The sequence below is a fragment of the Chelonoidis abingdonii genome, chromosome 19, assembly GCF_003597395.2.
Source record: "Chelonoidis abingdonii isolate Lonesome George chromosome 19, CheloAbing_2.0, whole genome shotgun sequence".
NCBI classification, from domain to species: Eukaryota; Metazoa; Chordata; order Testudines; family Testudinidae; genus Chelonoidis; species Chelonoidis abingdonii.
The window spans coordinates 24,801,808-24,818,816 of NC_133787.1; the positions used below are offsets into that span (position 1 = coordinate 24,801,808).

Below are 17,009 nucleotides of genomic sequence, written 5' to 3' on the forward strand. Positions count from 1 at the left end.
GCATACCTCACAAGCATTCCTCATTTTTCATTACAAAAAAGCTCCTTGCTCCTCCTCGACATAGCGCTGCTCTCTTCATTAAGAACTAGGATTTAAAAAGAAAGTGTCACAAGCAGTCCAGATTTTAAAAAGCAAGTATTATTTAAACCCACATAAAGGTCACTCCAGTACTATGGAGGACCTTGCACATTAATTTATAATGTTTAAATCAAATTTTGAGCCCACATTCTAACTATTTAAGAAGAAAACAAAAATGAGAAGTGCACAGCCAATGTATTACTATTTTGCAAGACCATAATCCCTCTCTCACAAAAAACCCCAATGCTTTGTGCTCATCTGATCCCTCTTCTTGCTTTCCTGCAGATAACTAAAATATCCTCGCTAGAGATGCTCAAATTCCTACAAACATAATTAACGGTATAACAAACAAAAGAGAATAAAAGATAAATGTTGAAGAACAAGAGGCTCTCTAAACCTTCTTTGGCAAGACTCTTTTCCAGTGAGCTTCATTCCACAATTCCCAGAAGTGTAATAGATTAAATCTTTGAGACTTCAATAAGTAGTGCCCTCTATTAATAGCTTCAGTAATATTGTTTCCTATTTTACACCATGGCATTAATTTGTTATCCTATGTCCACACAGTATATGCACGAAGTTGCACCAAAAGTCGACTTTAAATAATATAAATATGAAGTTACAGACACTGAGTTATAAGTGTTGGGGGATTCTTTTACATTTATTTCTATATTTCCATAATCGTAATACATATATTGTGTTTTTAGGAATTTAATATGTTTTCTTTTTTGGGTGGACTTTGTTTACATGTCCTTTATAATTTTAATTTAACTTACTTTGAGATTAAAAACAAGCTAAACATTGTTAATATTAAAAAGATAATGACTGATTTGTTTAGAGACCATTGCAATTTTCAGAGAAGCAGGAAAACAATATTTATTTCACAACAAAACATAGTGAGCATTATAAAAAACTGAAGTCCCACTTGCGAAAAATAATTCTCATTTTCCATAATTAGCACAGAACCCCATAAAGAATATGAAGGATTTGAAAGTACAGTACTTATTAGAACAGCTGTTTGTTTACAAAAGCATACATGGAATTCAGCTGACATATCTAAGCAGCATGCATAACTTCTCTAGCTTAAGGTGAATAAAGTACTGGGTATGGAAAGACATACAGCAATCATTAAAATGTCACTTATATAAGTGCTAATGTGTTGGGCTAGGTTTGTTTAAGAGAGACTAAATATACATTCCAGAGTTAAAAATCAGCATTCTTGAAAATAGTCGTCTTTGTTTGCCCTCTGAAGAACTCTGCAAATATAATAGTAAATATTACAAAATATCAAGATAACTACCTATATTAATTTACAGAAGTAGCAGTTTACTGCATCTGAAAGCAACAACAGTTTGGCAAAAATCTTACTAAACATCACAAATAATAAAAGCAGTTAATACATGTATGGCAAATGAGTATATAACAAGGCTTTATCTGCAGAAACACATCTGATAGGATGGTTATACTCTGAAAAGTGATTACCGGTAAGTGGCATTATCTTACTCAACAAATCTGTTCCCTCTGCATATTCACACAGCTAACTTTAGTGCCAAAACCAAATTTATACTTTTTTTTATTTCTATTAGTCTATCAAAGTCAACAAGGCCGTAAGAGAATATGCTCAATTCTTCTTTTGGTTGGTTGACATAATTGCTTTTAAGTTTCTATTAGTACATTTGTGCAAAATAACAAGATTGCCTAGTTGTAAATGAGGGTCTAACATGGCCTGTTTAAGATTTATACCTGTGGGACAGCAGTAGTTACTGAGTTTTGTTTTTGTACTTTTGATCTTTTCAAAGAAAAAGTCTTTGATCATTTGGTGTGCTAATTTAAACACCTAGTATGAACAATTCAAACAATTCTATGTAATCTTAGCCCCATATCAAAACATATTGGGACAAAAAGTTATAGTAAGAAATGTCATAATGTGAGTGGAAAGAAAAATTAATTTAAATAAAACTATCAGGGGTCTCCTTAGGGGGAAATCTCTGCAAGGATACCCCCAGCAAGGATAATCTCTTGTCCTGTCGGGGTGGGGAGAAGTTTGCCCACTTGCAGAAAATCCATCCCCCACAATAGTCAATCTCAAGAGAATCTGCAGGTAGCCCAAGGGATCAGGAAGGAGGCCCTATGCCCCCATCCATTGTAACCCCAGTGACACCTCCCTCCCAGAGAGGCTTCCTTCCCACACTCTGGCTCAGCTGCTCCATTGGCACCATTATAAGGACACCACTTACTGATGCAGCTCCCTGTGACCATGGCAGGGGCTAGACAGAAAAGGCAATACAACCAGAGTTTAAGTTCTGAAGGGTCAAAGTGTGAATATTCACCCCCATCCCCATCCCCACCCCCACACACTTCTCCCAGTCCATCCAGCCTCTATCCCTCCCAAAAGTGCAGTCTTGGTCCAACAAAGAGAGGGCTTCATCAGACCCTGTTGGTGGAGGGGCACTGATAGTATCATGGAGGCGAACCACAAACAGATCAAGGAAGGCATGATCTGTCCTCGTGTTGCTTTTAAGCCTTCATTTCTGACTCCAGTTGTGTAACTTAAGTTTTCCCCCAGTAGAAGCCACAAGATATTGCTGCTGCTATGTTACACCTTAAAAGATCAACTTTTAATAAACAGATTTAGTAATCTAACCTAACAAAAGGGGGCCTGTTGATTAGAGACAAGTAACTGTACTAAAGACTGAATATTCTGAAAGCTTAAATTATTATTTATCAGAGCTTGCTGAAAACTAAGATCTATAGGCACATAACTCTAATGTTACTAGGAACTATGCATGCACACCAACAGGAGTAGGCCTGTATATCTAACTAGCCAAGTTTCGTGGTAGCTCTGTTAATGAATATTGGAATGTTAACAAGATTATTAATATTTCTTCATGGTCTCCTTTATCTGATACCAGTTGACATATCAAGTACATTTTAAAAACAATGCTTTGTCAGCATTTAAGGCCAGGTCTACAATAGAAAATATTTGCTGATATAGCTATTCCAACAAACCCTCCTCATGTAGGCACAGTTTATACCGGCAAAAAATGTGCTTCTGCCGCAACAGCTTATACCATTCCCCACAAATGAAACAAGCTATATTGTCAAAAGTACTTTTTTGCCAGTAAAACTGTGTCTACAGTAGGGCACTGACAGTATAAAAACGTCAGACATACACCACGTGTGACATTACGATACTGGCACAAGTTTCAAGTATACAGATCTGGCCTAAACTGTGTTTTTAAATAGTTACATAAAACTAGACTTTTCAAAAGTAACCTTTTAGCCACAAGGATTATTAGTTTTGCAGTAGTAACCAAAGAGTCCAATCACAACTGCAACTACCATACAAATGCATAGACAGGTGTCTACTCAGGAAAACTTACAACATGAAAGACAAACACCAACAAATTATGGGAGGAAAGGGGATACAACATACAAGAAGAGTAATCCATTTTATTTTTTTTTAAATTCCCCAACTACCCTTCAGCTTAGCCTTTATTAGTGCCTTTCTCCCCTTCCTCCCTCAGGCTACAGGCCTTGAAGCAACCTTGCTCTATTTTTTTCCCCCAGAGAAGGCTCCATGTCTGAAACATAACCTTTAATCTTATTTTCTATTTCTAGCACACATTTCACGAACCTTCTTGCATTTTTTAAAATTAAATATTCTCTTCTGCAGTGGACTGTGGTTCCTACATCAAAATGCACTGAATATTTTAGAATTTGTGAGCCTACACTCACAACTGAGGAAGATTTTATTTTAATTTTGAATTAAGTTTGAGTTTGAATTTTTATTCTATTTTTAGAATTAATTTGAAAGACTTCACTGCAAAGAGACCTTCCAGTATTACGGTTAGTATTCCACTTCAATAGCAAAGATAGTTTTACTTGTTTGAGTTTTTAATCGAAAACACACCATTTAATACACAAACATTTAGAACTGCATATGTTGCATTTTGGTTTTGTGAAGTAAAACAATTTCCAAAGATTTAAATATAGTTAGTGCATATTTGTACCCATTAAGCTTATAGTCTTGTTAGTTGTAGGTTTTTCATTATGCAGTGGAATAATGATTCTTAATGGCAAATACTTATAGCAAGTCTTTATGCAAACCTGTTAAAGATCCTCTTTTTTACTATTTTGAGCACTGATCATCTGGTTTAGTAGCATGGAATTTTTTGCCCTAATTGGATTAAGGTCCTTGGTTGGCCCCTGAATTGTATGTCATCAACAGTAATTCTCTCTCGTACCTAATTTGAGCTATGAAGGTATTAAAGGAATGTTTAGGGCCAAATCTTGTCTCCTGCTACTCAAACCCAAGTAATCTGGCTTGAGTGCTCCCCGAGAAGGAATCCTCCCTCCAAAGGTTACTGAAACACCAAAAGAGTTTTTCCCATTATTTATGTAGCCTCAAGGCTGTCATGGTGTCTGCCGCAGACTTGCCCTCCACTCACAACACAGTGGTAGGTTTATATCTGGAGAATTTAAATTGTTGCAGGTTCACCAACCATATGCCAACCCTCCCCCTCACACTCTGCAGTGTGCTGTGGATGAAGACCCATACAGCACAGATCCACAGGGAATGTGTGCAGCTCCCCACAGCTACACTGTGGAGAAGGGACAATGGTTTCTCCATTATGCATGAATGCTTATCCATTGTGTCAAAAAATAAGTGACTGGCACAATCATCTCATACATTGATTGGGCAATACAAGAGACTTCCACTCATTAAATTAAATGAGTTCAGAAACTATCTTGATGCACTTCTAGTGTTCCCATCACCCTTGTACCCAGACACTCAGTTTACATCTACACTATTAATTGTTAGTTAAAACAGTGGTCAGTATAGAAGCTTGCTTACAATCAAATTGTCCCAACTAGCTCACAAGGTTGCTTAAGATCCACAAACCCGGAAATCCAGGACGCCCCATCATCTCGGGCATTGGCACTCTCACTGAAGGACTGTCTGGATATGTGGACTCTCTACTCAGACCCTATGCCACCAGCACTCCCAGCTATCTCCGTGACACCACTGATTTCCTAGAAACTACAATTGCATTGGTCACTCCACAGAAAAACACCATCCTAGCCACCATGGATTGTTAGAGGCTCTCTACACAAAACATACCACACACAGATGGAATACAAGCTGTCAGGAACAGGTATCCCTGATGATGCCACAGCACAACTGGCTGCTGAGTCTGTGCCTTTTATACTCACACACAACTATTTCAAGTTGATAACAATATATATTCCAGATCAGTGACACTGCTATGGGCACCCTCATGGCCCCACAATATGCCAATTTTTATGGCTGACCTGGAACCAAACGCTTCCTCACTCTCGTCCACTCACGCCCCTTCTTCTTACCTACGCGGGTACATTGATACAATCTTCATCATCTGGGACCCATGTGAGAAGGAGACTCTAGAAAAATTCCACCATGATTTCAACAACTTCCCACCCCACCATCAACCTCAGGCCTGGACCAATCTACACGGAGGTCCACTTCTAGACCACTAACGGTGCAAATAAGTGATGGTTCACCATTTAACACCACCCTTATATCGAAAACTATCGACCGCGTATGCCTTCCTTCATGCTCCAGCTTCCATCCCAGGCCACATCACTGATCCATTGTCTACAGCCAAGCACTGAGGTACAACCGCACTGCTCTAACCCCTCAGGACAGAGACCAACACCTACAAAAATCTCCCAAGCCATTCTCAAAACTTTACAATACCCGCACGAGGAAATCTAGGAAACAGATCAAAGAGCCAGACGTGTACCAGAAGCCTCCTACTGCAAGACAAACCAAGAAAGAAACCAACAGGGACTTCCACTGCCATCAATACAGCCCCCCAAGCTAAACCCCTTCCAACGCATCATCAGGGATCTACAACCCATCCTGGACAATTGAGCCCACACTTTCACAGGTCTTGGGTGGCATGCCAATCTTGCCCACAGACAACCTTGCTAACCTGAAACGTATTCTCCCAGCCAACTGCAGCGACCGTACCATAGTAAACTCTAGCTTCAGGAACCAATCCAATGCAACAAACCTCTCATGCACACTCTTGCCCACATTATCTACACCAGCGACACATCACAGGACCTATACCAGATCAGCCATACCATCACTGATTCATTTCACCTTGCACGTCCACCAATGTAATTATACGCCATCGTATGCCAGCAATGCCCCTCTGCTATGTACATCGTTCAAACTGGACAGTCACTACGGAAAAGGATTAAATGGACACAAACAGATATCAGGAACGGCAATATACAAAAACTGTAGGAGGCACTTTCAACCTCCCTGCCACCACTATAGCAGACCTTAAGGGTGGCCATCCTGCAGCAAAAAAAACTTCAGGACCAGACTTCATAAGAGAAACTGCTGAGTTCAGTTCATCTGCAAATTTGAACACCATCAGCTCTGGAGCTAAACAAAGACTGTGAATGGCTTTGCAATTACAGAACCAGTTTCTCCTCCCTTGGTTTTCACACCCTACCTTCTAGAACAGGGCCTCATCCTCCCTGATTGAACTAACCTCGTTATCTCTAGCTGCTTGCTTAGTTTATAATATACCTGCCCCTGAAATTTCCACTACTGCTCTGACGAAGTGGTATTCACCCACGGAAAGTCACGCTTCAAAATGTCTGTTAGTCTATAAGGTGCCACAGGATTCTCTGCTCTTTTAAGGTCTTAACCGCACTTGTTTTTAGACCACAGCTGATAATGGATTGACCACAGAAGCAAAACCAGGAAATGGAGATTAAGAACTAAGAATGGCCATACTGGGTCAGATCAAAGATCCATCCAGCCCAGTATCCTGTCTACCTAGTGACCAATGCCAGGTGTCCCAGAGGGAGTGAACCTAACAGGTAATGATCAAGTGATCTCTCTCCTGCCATCCATCTCCACCCTCTGACAAACAGAGGTTAGAGACAACATTCCTTACCCATCCTAGCTAATAGCTATTAATGGACTTAACCTCAATGAATTTATCTAGTTCTCTTTTAAACCCTGTTATTGTCCTAGCCTTCACAACCTCTTCAGGTAACGAGTTCCACAGGGATTGTTTGACTCCCAATTCAAATACCAAGACACAAAGAGTTTAGCAAAAAATGTTTAAAGTTTACATAGTATATTTTACAATAATCTATATTATAATAATCAGCTCTAATGTCTCAATAAATACCACTGACATTTGTTCCATGTTCTCTGTCTACAATTTCATGCTTCCACCCCATTTTGGACATGGCATCCTAAGTCAATATAGCTGTGACTTTTAAAATTGCTATTTCAGCTTTTATTCTCCATCTAAGACAGGAGAAAACTTTAGGATATCAGTTTTTTAGAAAACCAAACAGCTTAAATTTAGAACTTAACTGAAAATCTGGTAGGTAAAATTTGTTTTTAGTTTGTTGCTTTCTGAACTGAAGGTTTGGGACAAGATTTGAGAAGGGTGACATTTCTTTATAAAAGCAGTAGCTAGGGTGGGAGAACAGCCTCCATCAGCGAAAGATAAGGAGAACTAGGCTGGAAGAGTAAATAGAGCAAACAGCCTAAAGAGTTTAGGTGAATAAAATTTAAACTGGAGAGAGATGAGGTGTTTTGAATAGAACACAGCAGCATCCCTTAGCTGGATTTAGAAATGGACTGGAAACTAGTAACAATAAAGATGTTAATATTTTGTTTCTGCATTTTTAAATATAGCATTGTCAATCTCAAGCATTCAAATATTATTAGTCAGTCCCCAACATATCATGAGATTTTAAACATAATATATTTGGAGTTCTTTCTATTTGCCTTCTGGTTTTGAGTCTTTGGGGTCCACACTTGTAGCTTTTCTTCCGTGCAGCCAAGACGACTAGAAACTTTTTTAAAAAAAAATAAAAAGCTGAGATTCTCATAAAATCAATGCCTGCAAAAGCTGAGGCTTTAAGAAAAAACACCAAATATCTCTAGACTCATGATAAAATTATGATATTTTTAATCAAGTTAATAAAATCATTTGCCAAATTAAAAAAAGACTTTAGGGGAGAAAATCTTAAGACTTCTAAAGAGGGGATGATAGTGTTTAAAATGCAAAACAAACAAAACTCCCATTTGCCTGTGACCCTTCAATAATTGCTCTAAAAAATGTCTCAAGTTATATTGTGTTGTCGTACCATCCTAGTCTCCAACAAATTGCTCAATTAACAAAAACTAATACAAAATTACTTCTCAAGAGCAGCTCTTAAATATTTGAAAAATTGTTTCATATTACTCCAAGATTTTATATGAAAGTACAGAAATGAGAAGAATAGCTTCTGAAGTCCAGCTTGAAACACCCAAACGTGTTTTCACTCCAGATCATCCCAGGGTTAAATGAACTAAGATTATATAGTTTCTAAGTTGCGTAACAATTATTTATCTCATTTGTTGTAAAAAATGAGTTCCCAGGGGTATATTACTACAATTTTCCATATCAATTACTTGCTGTAGCTCTTTAAATTGTAATTGAGTTCTTTTCTGCATACACTATATGGCAGGTTCACATCAGTTTTAAGTGATTTCACAGAAATATTGTGTACCTCTGCAAATCCCATATTGGGGAATGTATCTCATACTCCTTTGTTTTAAGTGTTATGATTAATGGAGCCAGGCTTTCTTGGCAAGTAAGTAGAGAACAAAATATGGGCTGGAAGATTAAAAGCTGGATTCTGAGGCATGAGATGAACTAAGCCTTCAATAATGTGAGGTGTATGCCTATAATTACACCATAGTTAAAAATAGTTTAAGAGGCTGCTGGTATGACTTAACTGTTACTACATTACACTTGCACGTGAGAAAACCTAGATTCAAAGCTACTATGGTTCACTCAAAGGAAGAAAAAAAAACTGGAATAATGGATGGTGGAGAAATGCTCTACCTTTATGGGGAAGATATCTATCTACTACTGTACATTGTTTGAAACATTTCCTAATGACTGACTGGCAATGCATTCCCCAAAGTGTTAGCTGGATATGTTGGTCTTTTATTAGAGTAGCGACATGAGAAAAGGTGGAGACAAAGTGAGCAACCACAACAATGATCCATTCAAAATGCTACGTTTTTGCTTCATAGTGCTAAATTCCCTAAGTATACCATGCTGGGACAGGTAGGGTTGCCAGGTGTCCGGTTTTCGACCAGAACGCCTGGTCAAAAAGGGACTCTGGCGACTCCGATTAGCACCACCACCAGGCCATTAAACGTCTGGTTGGCGGTGCTGTGGGGCTAAAGCAGGCTAGTCTCTACCTGTCCTGGCACTGTGCTGCACCCCGGAAGTAGCCAGCAGGTCCAGCTCCTAGGCGGGGGAGCCTTGGGGCTCCGCGTACTGCCCCCATCCCTAGCACTGGCTCCGCACTCTCATTGGTAGGGAATTGCAGCCAATAGGACTGGGGGGACAGTGCCTGTGAGCGAGAGCAGTGTGTGGAGCCTCCTGGCCCCCCTGCCTAGGAGCCAGACCTGCTGACCATTTCTGGGGCACAGCACAGTGCCAGAGCCGTCCGAGGTAAGCCCACACCCCAAATCCAAGCCCCAATCCCTTCCCCCAGCTCTGAGCCCCCCCAAACCTGGAGCCCCCTCCTGCACCCTAAACCCCTCATCCCCAGCCCCACCCCAGAGCCTGCACCCTAACTCTCTGCCCCAGGCCAGAGCCCCCTCCCTCACCCTGAATCCCTCATTTCTGGCCGCACCCCAGAGCCCGCACCCCCAGTTAGAGCCCTCGCCCCCTCCCACACCCAATCCCCTGCCTCCGCCCAGTGAAAGTGAGTGAGGATAGGAGAGAGCAAGCCACCGAGGGAGGGGGAATGTAGTGAACACACCTTGGGAAGGGAAGGGCAGGGCCTTGGGGAAGGGGTGGGGCTAGGGTGGTGTCATAAACAGATAGCTAAGGGTTAATGTCTCTTTCACCTGGAAAGGGTTAACAAACAACACCTGACCAGAGGACCAATCAGAAAACAAGACACTTTCAAATCTCAAGGGAAGGAAGCCTTTGTTTGTGGTTTTTGGGTTTTGCTTTGTTCTCTCTGATTTCTGAGAGTGACCACACGTACCTACAGGCTCTCTAATCTTCTATTCCAATTTTGTAAGTACAAAGGTAGAAAGGCGGGTATAGTCTTTTTAACTGGTTTTTCTTTATTTGCATGTGTATTTGCTGGAAGTGTGTTAAATTGTATTTCTGTTGGAGAAAGCTTTTTCTCCAGTTTCTATAAGCTGAGAAACCCTGTAATATTACATCCTGGAATTACAGAGATTTCTTTTTTTTTTCTTTCTTTTATTAAAAACTTCCTTTTAAAGATCTGTTTGATTTTTTCCCCAGTTGAGGCTCAAGGGAACTGAGTCTGTACTCACCAGGGAATTTGTGGGAGGAAGGAGAAAGGGAGGAGGGAAAACCTGCTCTCTGAGTTTCTCTCTCTCTCTCTCTCTCCGGGGGAAGGGAGGAGGAAAGAGGGAATCCCTTTGTCTAGATTCATGGAGCTTGAAACTGTATTGCCTCTGGGTGCGGTGGAAAGCCTCTGGTTTAAGATTCAAGGAGTTTGGATCACAGTATCTTCCAGGGTAACCCAGGGAGGAAAAGCCTAGGATAGCACTAGTGAGGGAAGGAGTTTACTTTCCTTGTGTTAAGATCCAGGGGTCTGGATCTTGGGGGTCCCCAGGGAAGGTTTTGGGGAGACCAGAGTTTATCGGGCACTCAGAGTCCTGATTGGTGGCAGCGTATCAGATCTAAGCTGGTAATTAAGCTTAGAGGATTTCATGCTAGTACCTCATTTTTTTGGACTCTAAGGTTCAGATTGAGGAAGTATGCTATGACAGGTGGCCAGTTTTGTGTGATTAAAAAGATGGCAACCTTAGGGATAGGGTGGGACACAACACTCTGTGTCTTAGTTTTGGCTAAAAGTAAAATAAAGAATTGAAACAAAGCATTCTCCTAAATCATAAAGTAGTGGTTGCAAATATAGATGTGCAATCATGTTTACACAATTCTGAAATATCAAGCAATGGGAAGAATATTCCTGCTCTGCTTTCAATTCAAGATCACAGTTACTAAACGCACCAAAAAGTATGGCTTTTGAAAATTTTCAACAATGGAGTGGTCAATTTTAGAACTTAGATACTTACAATTTTGTAAATATGATCTGGAAAATTAGATTTTGAAGATCAAATTTGCAACCAAAATAGATGCTATCATTTTAATATACAACATCCTCAAAAAGATTTTTTTTTAAAAGTACATCTCCCATTAGTGATAAATGGCTCATTCCATTCCCCAAGACATCCTAGCCAATGTAATGCCTCAGTGTCCAGTCAGCTAACAATGGCTTCAACAATCTCAAATGCTCTATTGAAAGTTTGTGGGGTTTGTTTGTTTTTTTGGGTTTGTTTTTTTTGTTTTTGTTTTTTTAAAAGAAGCAATCAGAATTTTTAAATGTGAAATTAGGCCTTTCAATCTCTTCCTGCCCCAACGCTCCTGAGCATCTGTTACTTTCAATCCCTTTCAATATCAGTAGAAACTTCGCACAGTTGCTATTATACTACAGCCGAATTGATGTTAATGAAAATTTCTTCATTACCCCAGTATCACCCTGTAACCTGCTCCATAGGCACAGGTATTTTCTCTTCTCCCACCCTTATGGAAATACAGCATGCTTACTCCAGGAAGTAGGAAACCACAAATGAAGTTTCTGTTTCCTTCATCATAACACTGAGCACTACTCACAGGCCACAGAGCTAGCTAATTTTATTTAATTCTAAAATGTTCGAAAGAACACTGCTTTGAGAGACAATATATGTCTTCTTTATCAAGTATCCTATTTATAGGTACTTTGAACTAAATGCATTAAACTTAGCAAGAAAAACAACTAGTAAATAGAATCTGCACAGCTAAGGGAAGGAATAACTACTTAACCCAGCTGCAAGAGAGTCAAAACTGGTTTCTGTCTCTTAAATGTAGATGAGCTGTCCCTGCACTGGACTGTGCTGCATAAGTCGCACTCATCCCGAGTTCATGAACTTTTTTCCATTTCAACCTATTAATTTTTTCAAGTTTAACTTGGCCTTTACAACAGTAGTAAAATCTCTGAATATATATAAATATATGTTCCCTTCTTTATACATCTGACTATTAAATAGAGCAAGATACTCTGGCAATGACACCCCAAGCAACTGTGTATGCTTACAGACCCTAATCCATCCCTGTGCAAAGCATGTTTCTCCCAATGACTACACTCACTGTATTCAAATATTTTACCTTCTCTTTTGCTGGAATATAGGTGAAAGTGCTAGTGACAAAACAGCAACATAGACACAATTCATTGGCTTTGGTAGTACAGGAACTTGGGCAGGAGGGAGAGCTCTTGCTAGTAGCAAGGGATTGTGTTTGCTACTTCTGCTACTGGCATTTTCACCTACATTCCAGCTGAGAGAAGATAAAATATTTGAAGCAGGAAGTTAAAGAATAGCTTTTTCCACCTATGTCCCAAAAGAAGCAGAGTGAAACAATTTCTTATGCAACAATTGCATTCTGTGGTTGCTTGAAGACAAATCATGAGTGAGATTCTGCCACAGAATTAAAAGGTCTGGGAAAACATGAGTTCCCTGCCACTAGAAATTAAAATTCAGCCTCCTATTTTCACTTTACTTATTAAAACTCCTCTGTTGCTCTTTTTCCCCACAGACAGAGGGAAAACAAACAAACCAAACAAACAGGCAAGCACTGATTCCCCTGCTTATGTTTCTAATGTAAAATTTACATGCCTACACTTGGACTGGGTTCCAGTATCATTGATGTCACCTTTGTAGAAATAGTGTAACTGCTGCTGCACAATCAAACAAGGTAGCACATTTATGTGGTGTAAAATTTGTGGCTTTTAAAGACTTTTCAACAATAGTAGCAGAATTTAAATCTCCCAGCTCCTGTATTTAAATATTTAGAAACAGACAATGGAAGAAAATCCCAGATTATTGTGTCTCATTCATTTATAAAATTATTTTAATAGCAGCAATTTGAATTAAGCCATGAATGGAAGTAACAGTGATCAAAATGTTTTAGTATGACAGACCAAGAGCTTCTCTCACTCTACCACACAAACACCCTGGTTGTGCGGGAGATGAAAGAGTGCCCCTTGGATGCAGGGAATGAATCAACTGTTAAAAATTTAAGCCATTGGCCTCCAGCCCTTTCTGCATCTAATCAATATAATCAGATTTAAAATTAAAATAATATTTCTAGATCCTGTACTATAACACTGATTGAAAGTTCCACTGCATACTGAACTGTGGTTATGTACAGGTCATTAAATCATTTAAACTGGCAGTCACTAGTAAAATGTATAGCTAGTTGGTCTGATCTAATGTGTTTATTGTGTCTGGAAAAGAAATTCTTCCACTGACTTGTCTTGATGCCTTTCACGTTGTTGGCCTTTCTTTGCCTCCAGGACTGAAGTATGTAGATTCCATTTAAGTGCACATTCCTTTGTCCACATCTTGGACAAAACAGAGGATTTTTACTGGTAAGAAGTGTTACTTATCTACCTCTAACAAAAAAGTGTTTTAATAGTGCAAGAAAATAAAGTCTATACTATTAAAGTTCCTGGAAAATAGTTGTTCCAGATTGACAGAAAGCCTCCTATTCTATCTAGATTTTCATACCACACCCAGTATTCCACCCTGAAAAGCTTTGCCACAATTTATCTCTGTTTTAAACTTCTCAAATGTTAAATGAAGTGCAATCCTCTAGGGTCATAACAGAATAAAATGTTAACTATTGTGACAGGGCTGGGGGGACTCCATCCAGTGTGGGGCAAACGTGCCCCATCTCCCTTAGGGTGTAGGTGCAGAGCGTACGTAACCTGAGTCTATGCCTCTGTACCCAGAGTCAATATACTCGCCCCTCTTAGCAGGGCAATGCAACCCAATGGCCGGAGTCAATAGATATGCCCCAATCAGCAAGGCAGTAAGGCTTACCAGATCAAGTCAATGGATTTGCCCCAGTCAACAGGGTAATTAGGCTCAGTGGCCAGTCAATAGGTTCATCCCTGTTAGCAGGGCAGTAAGGCCTGGTGGCCAACGTCAATATGTTTGCTCCTGTCCGTGAAGTAGTAAGTATTAGTGGCCGCCATGCACAAAAAGAGCGGGGGAGCAGCAGGGACCTGGGTAGGGGGGCCTGGGCCCTCCCTCTCCATTGGACCCCAGCCCAAGCAGTGGCAGGAGCACATGCCACTGAGTCAGTGTGGGGGGTCCAACCAAAACAGGCTGCCTCAAAATTCCAGTTCACTAACAGGGCCAGTCTAATTCCCCTGGGCTGCTTCCTACTGTGGTTCTGGGAGTCTCTGCTACCTCCCTGGTCTGCACTGTCCCCAGCAACTCTGGACTATGCAGGGACTCTGTGGGTACCCTGGCATTTACCTCAGTTGCAGCATTTCCAGATCCCATGTCCTTGGGCTTCAGCTGATCCTTGGCTGGAGCCTGCAGCGTGCATCCTTTCTCTCCAGTGGTCAGTCCCAAATGAGCTGAGCTGCTCCCTTTTATACTAGTGCATTTGGAGCATGCCCAGTAGAGATGAGGGGACTTGGCTTCCTCAGCCCACAATGTAGGGATAACCCCTCCCCATCCAGTGCGGGATGCATGTGCCCCATCATAACTATGAATTGGCTATTTAGATACATTTTCTTCCCATAGCCTTCATACAAAGTCAGCTTCAACATCTCAGTAGATTTTGAAGAAAAAATGGATTTGAGAACTCCAAAAAACTTGAAGAGGGAGCAAGTGTTTTGTATAAAGGTCAGTAGGGCTTTCAACTGACCATTCTAGTCTCCCTCCAGTGAACACTGAGACAACACAATCCATCTGGAAGAACTAGCAGAGATCAGTTTGAGAAAGAACTGCTTTTCATAATCAAAAAACAAAGAACCAGTCTTCCCATGCTACAAACTACAAGGCACCAGTGTCTGAATATTAAATATAAGGAGGGCAGTTCTTACCTAAGGAGAAGGTCTCTGAAATACTATTGTTTCTATTTACAGAATTGCTAAAATAGGCATCCAGCTATACTCTAAGTGATCTTGACATAATGAACTTGCTACACATGTATTTTTAAGTTAACCCATCATAAATTCCTTTCCTCACTCCCACCCCATCAGACAATTCCCCACTCCCACAATTTCATTTCCCCATCATTTTCAAAAGCTTAAGAAAATAAGATGAGTCTTGCATCAAACCCTGAAGGTCATCAGATGTGGACTATTTCATGACTAATAATGTCTTATGAATTCAACAGGTTTGTCATCTACCCAAGATACCACGCAGTGCAAATAAATTACAACTTCTCTCAAGCCACCCCTCTGCTTGTCTCAAACCAATAATGTGCTAGAGCTTGCTCCATGAAAGAAATTTTAAGGTAAAACTAAACACTAGGAATAAGAATTACAGTGTGTCAAGTATGCTACAATGCACCACCAGCCACCTCATGCAATGTTATGCAGTACTTTAACAAATACTCTCACACACATCCCTCAGCAGAATACTTAGGCCTGGTTCTCCATTTTCAAGTTCAACAAGTATAACTGTGCCAATCAGGATGTGATTTAGTTATACTGGTATGACACACTGCCCACCAAGTAATATCCTGTATCCTTTATTCACCACTTTTATATGGTTATGATCTATGTTGTATATAGTATGCCTTGTGAGGCATCATTTGAAAAGTCATTACCTGATTAACATCATTGTCACGTTAAAATGTGTGCATCAACATTGTATATGGAGTTACGAGATTCTGCTATATGTTTGTTGCTGAAATGTAATTCTAGGGAATGCAGACAGCCTAGCTCCTCAGTTTCAAGAAAGGACTGACCACAAGTGTTATAAAACTATTAGCTACTGAAGCAACCATTTGCCATCGAGGGGGACTGTAAACAAAAGATTTGCATATCATCTCCAAGACAACCCAAACATCACGTACACATAAGGTATGAACAAGAAATTTACAATTCACCTGAAAGAGGCTTCGAATTTCACATACACCACAGACTGATTGTCTGCACCCCAGCAGAGAGGGGAGGGTATTCCTCAAGGAGAGAAGAAGGGTATAAAATAAATGGCTTCCCCATTTAACTCCTTCTCCCCCATCTCTACACATGGCAGCAAGAGCATTTGAAAGACAAAGAACCATCACTGAACTGGGGGGGGGGGGGAGTCCTAACTGGAAGGTTTTCTAGTTTTCTAGCTTCTAGCTTTTGGGTGAGAAACCATTTTTTGTTTTCAAATCTTATTTAGCTTGGTAAAGTTTAGGAAACAGAATTGGTTACAAAAGAAATAAAAGATAAATGAGCAAGCTAACTTTTATGCCTTTTCACTTCAAATCTATCTTTCTCTAGTTAATAAACTTGTTTTAATGTTTCATCTAAACCAGAGTGTTTTCGTTGACGCATCTTGGGAATCACTACTCAGATTAACAAAGACTGTGACAATCATTTTCTTTGATAAAAATGACAAACTATTTAATGAGGGTGCTCTGTTCAGTACGTGCTGGAGACTGCAAGATGCACATTTCTGGGGTGCAAGGCTGGGTAAGAATTTCTGAGCATCACCCTGTGTCTATTCATGAGTGGCTGGGAGAGCATTCATGTAACTTTGCTGGATATGCCTTTGCATGCTAATGGCTGTGAGTGAACAGAGCCTGGAGGGGTTTGCTGTTTGCTAGAAAAGAATTGTAAAAGGTATCCCAGGCTGGAGAATTAAGGGGACACTGCTGTTCAATAGTGCAGCTTGTACAATCAGTAAAACTCTTGCTAGTGTAGATGCAATTACACCGCCATAAAAGTGTCCTATACTTGTATAGCTTATTCCTCTTTCTATACAGTATACACATCAGTTTATACCTGTATAATGCACCTTTATGCAATAT

General features: G+C 40.1%; 1 protein-coding gene across 3 annotated transcripts in view; it reads right to left on the minus strand.

Annotated features, from left to right (window-relative positions):
* Positions 1–17,009, minus strand: part of GARRE1 (granule associated Rac and RHOG effector 1) — a 105,652-nt gene that overhangs the window by 79,437 nt on the left and 9,206 nt on the right. For 2 of the 3 annotated variants that reach the window (XM_032766699.2, XM_075073778.1), the window contains exon 2: positions 7–85. The exons of the other annotated variant lie outside the window; for it this stretch is intronic. Coding sequence is in view for 1 of the 2 variants with exons in the window: in XM_075073778.1 (XP_074929879.1) it covers positions 7–24 (18 nt within the window). In the remaining variant the exon portion in view is untranslated. The remainder of the gene's footprint in view (positions 1–6; positions 86–17,009) is intronic. 3 annotated transcript variants of the gene reach the window in all.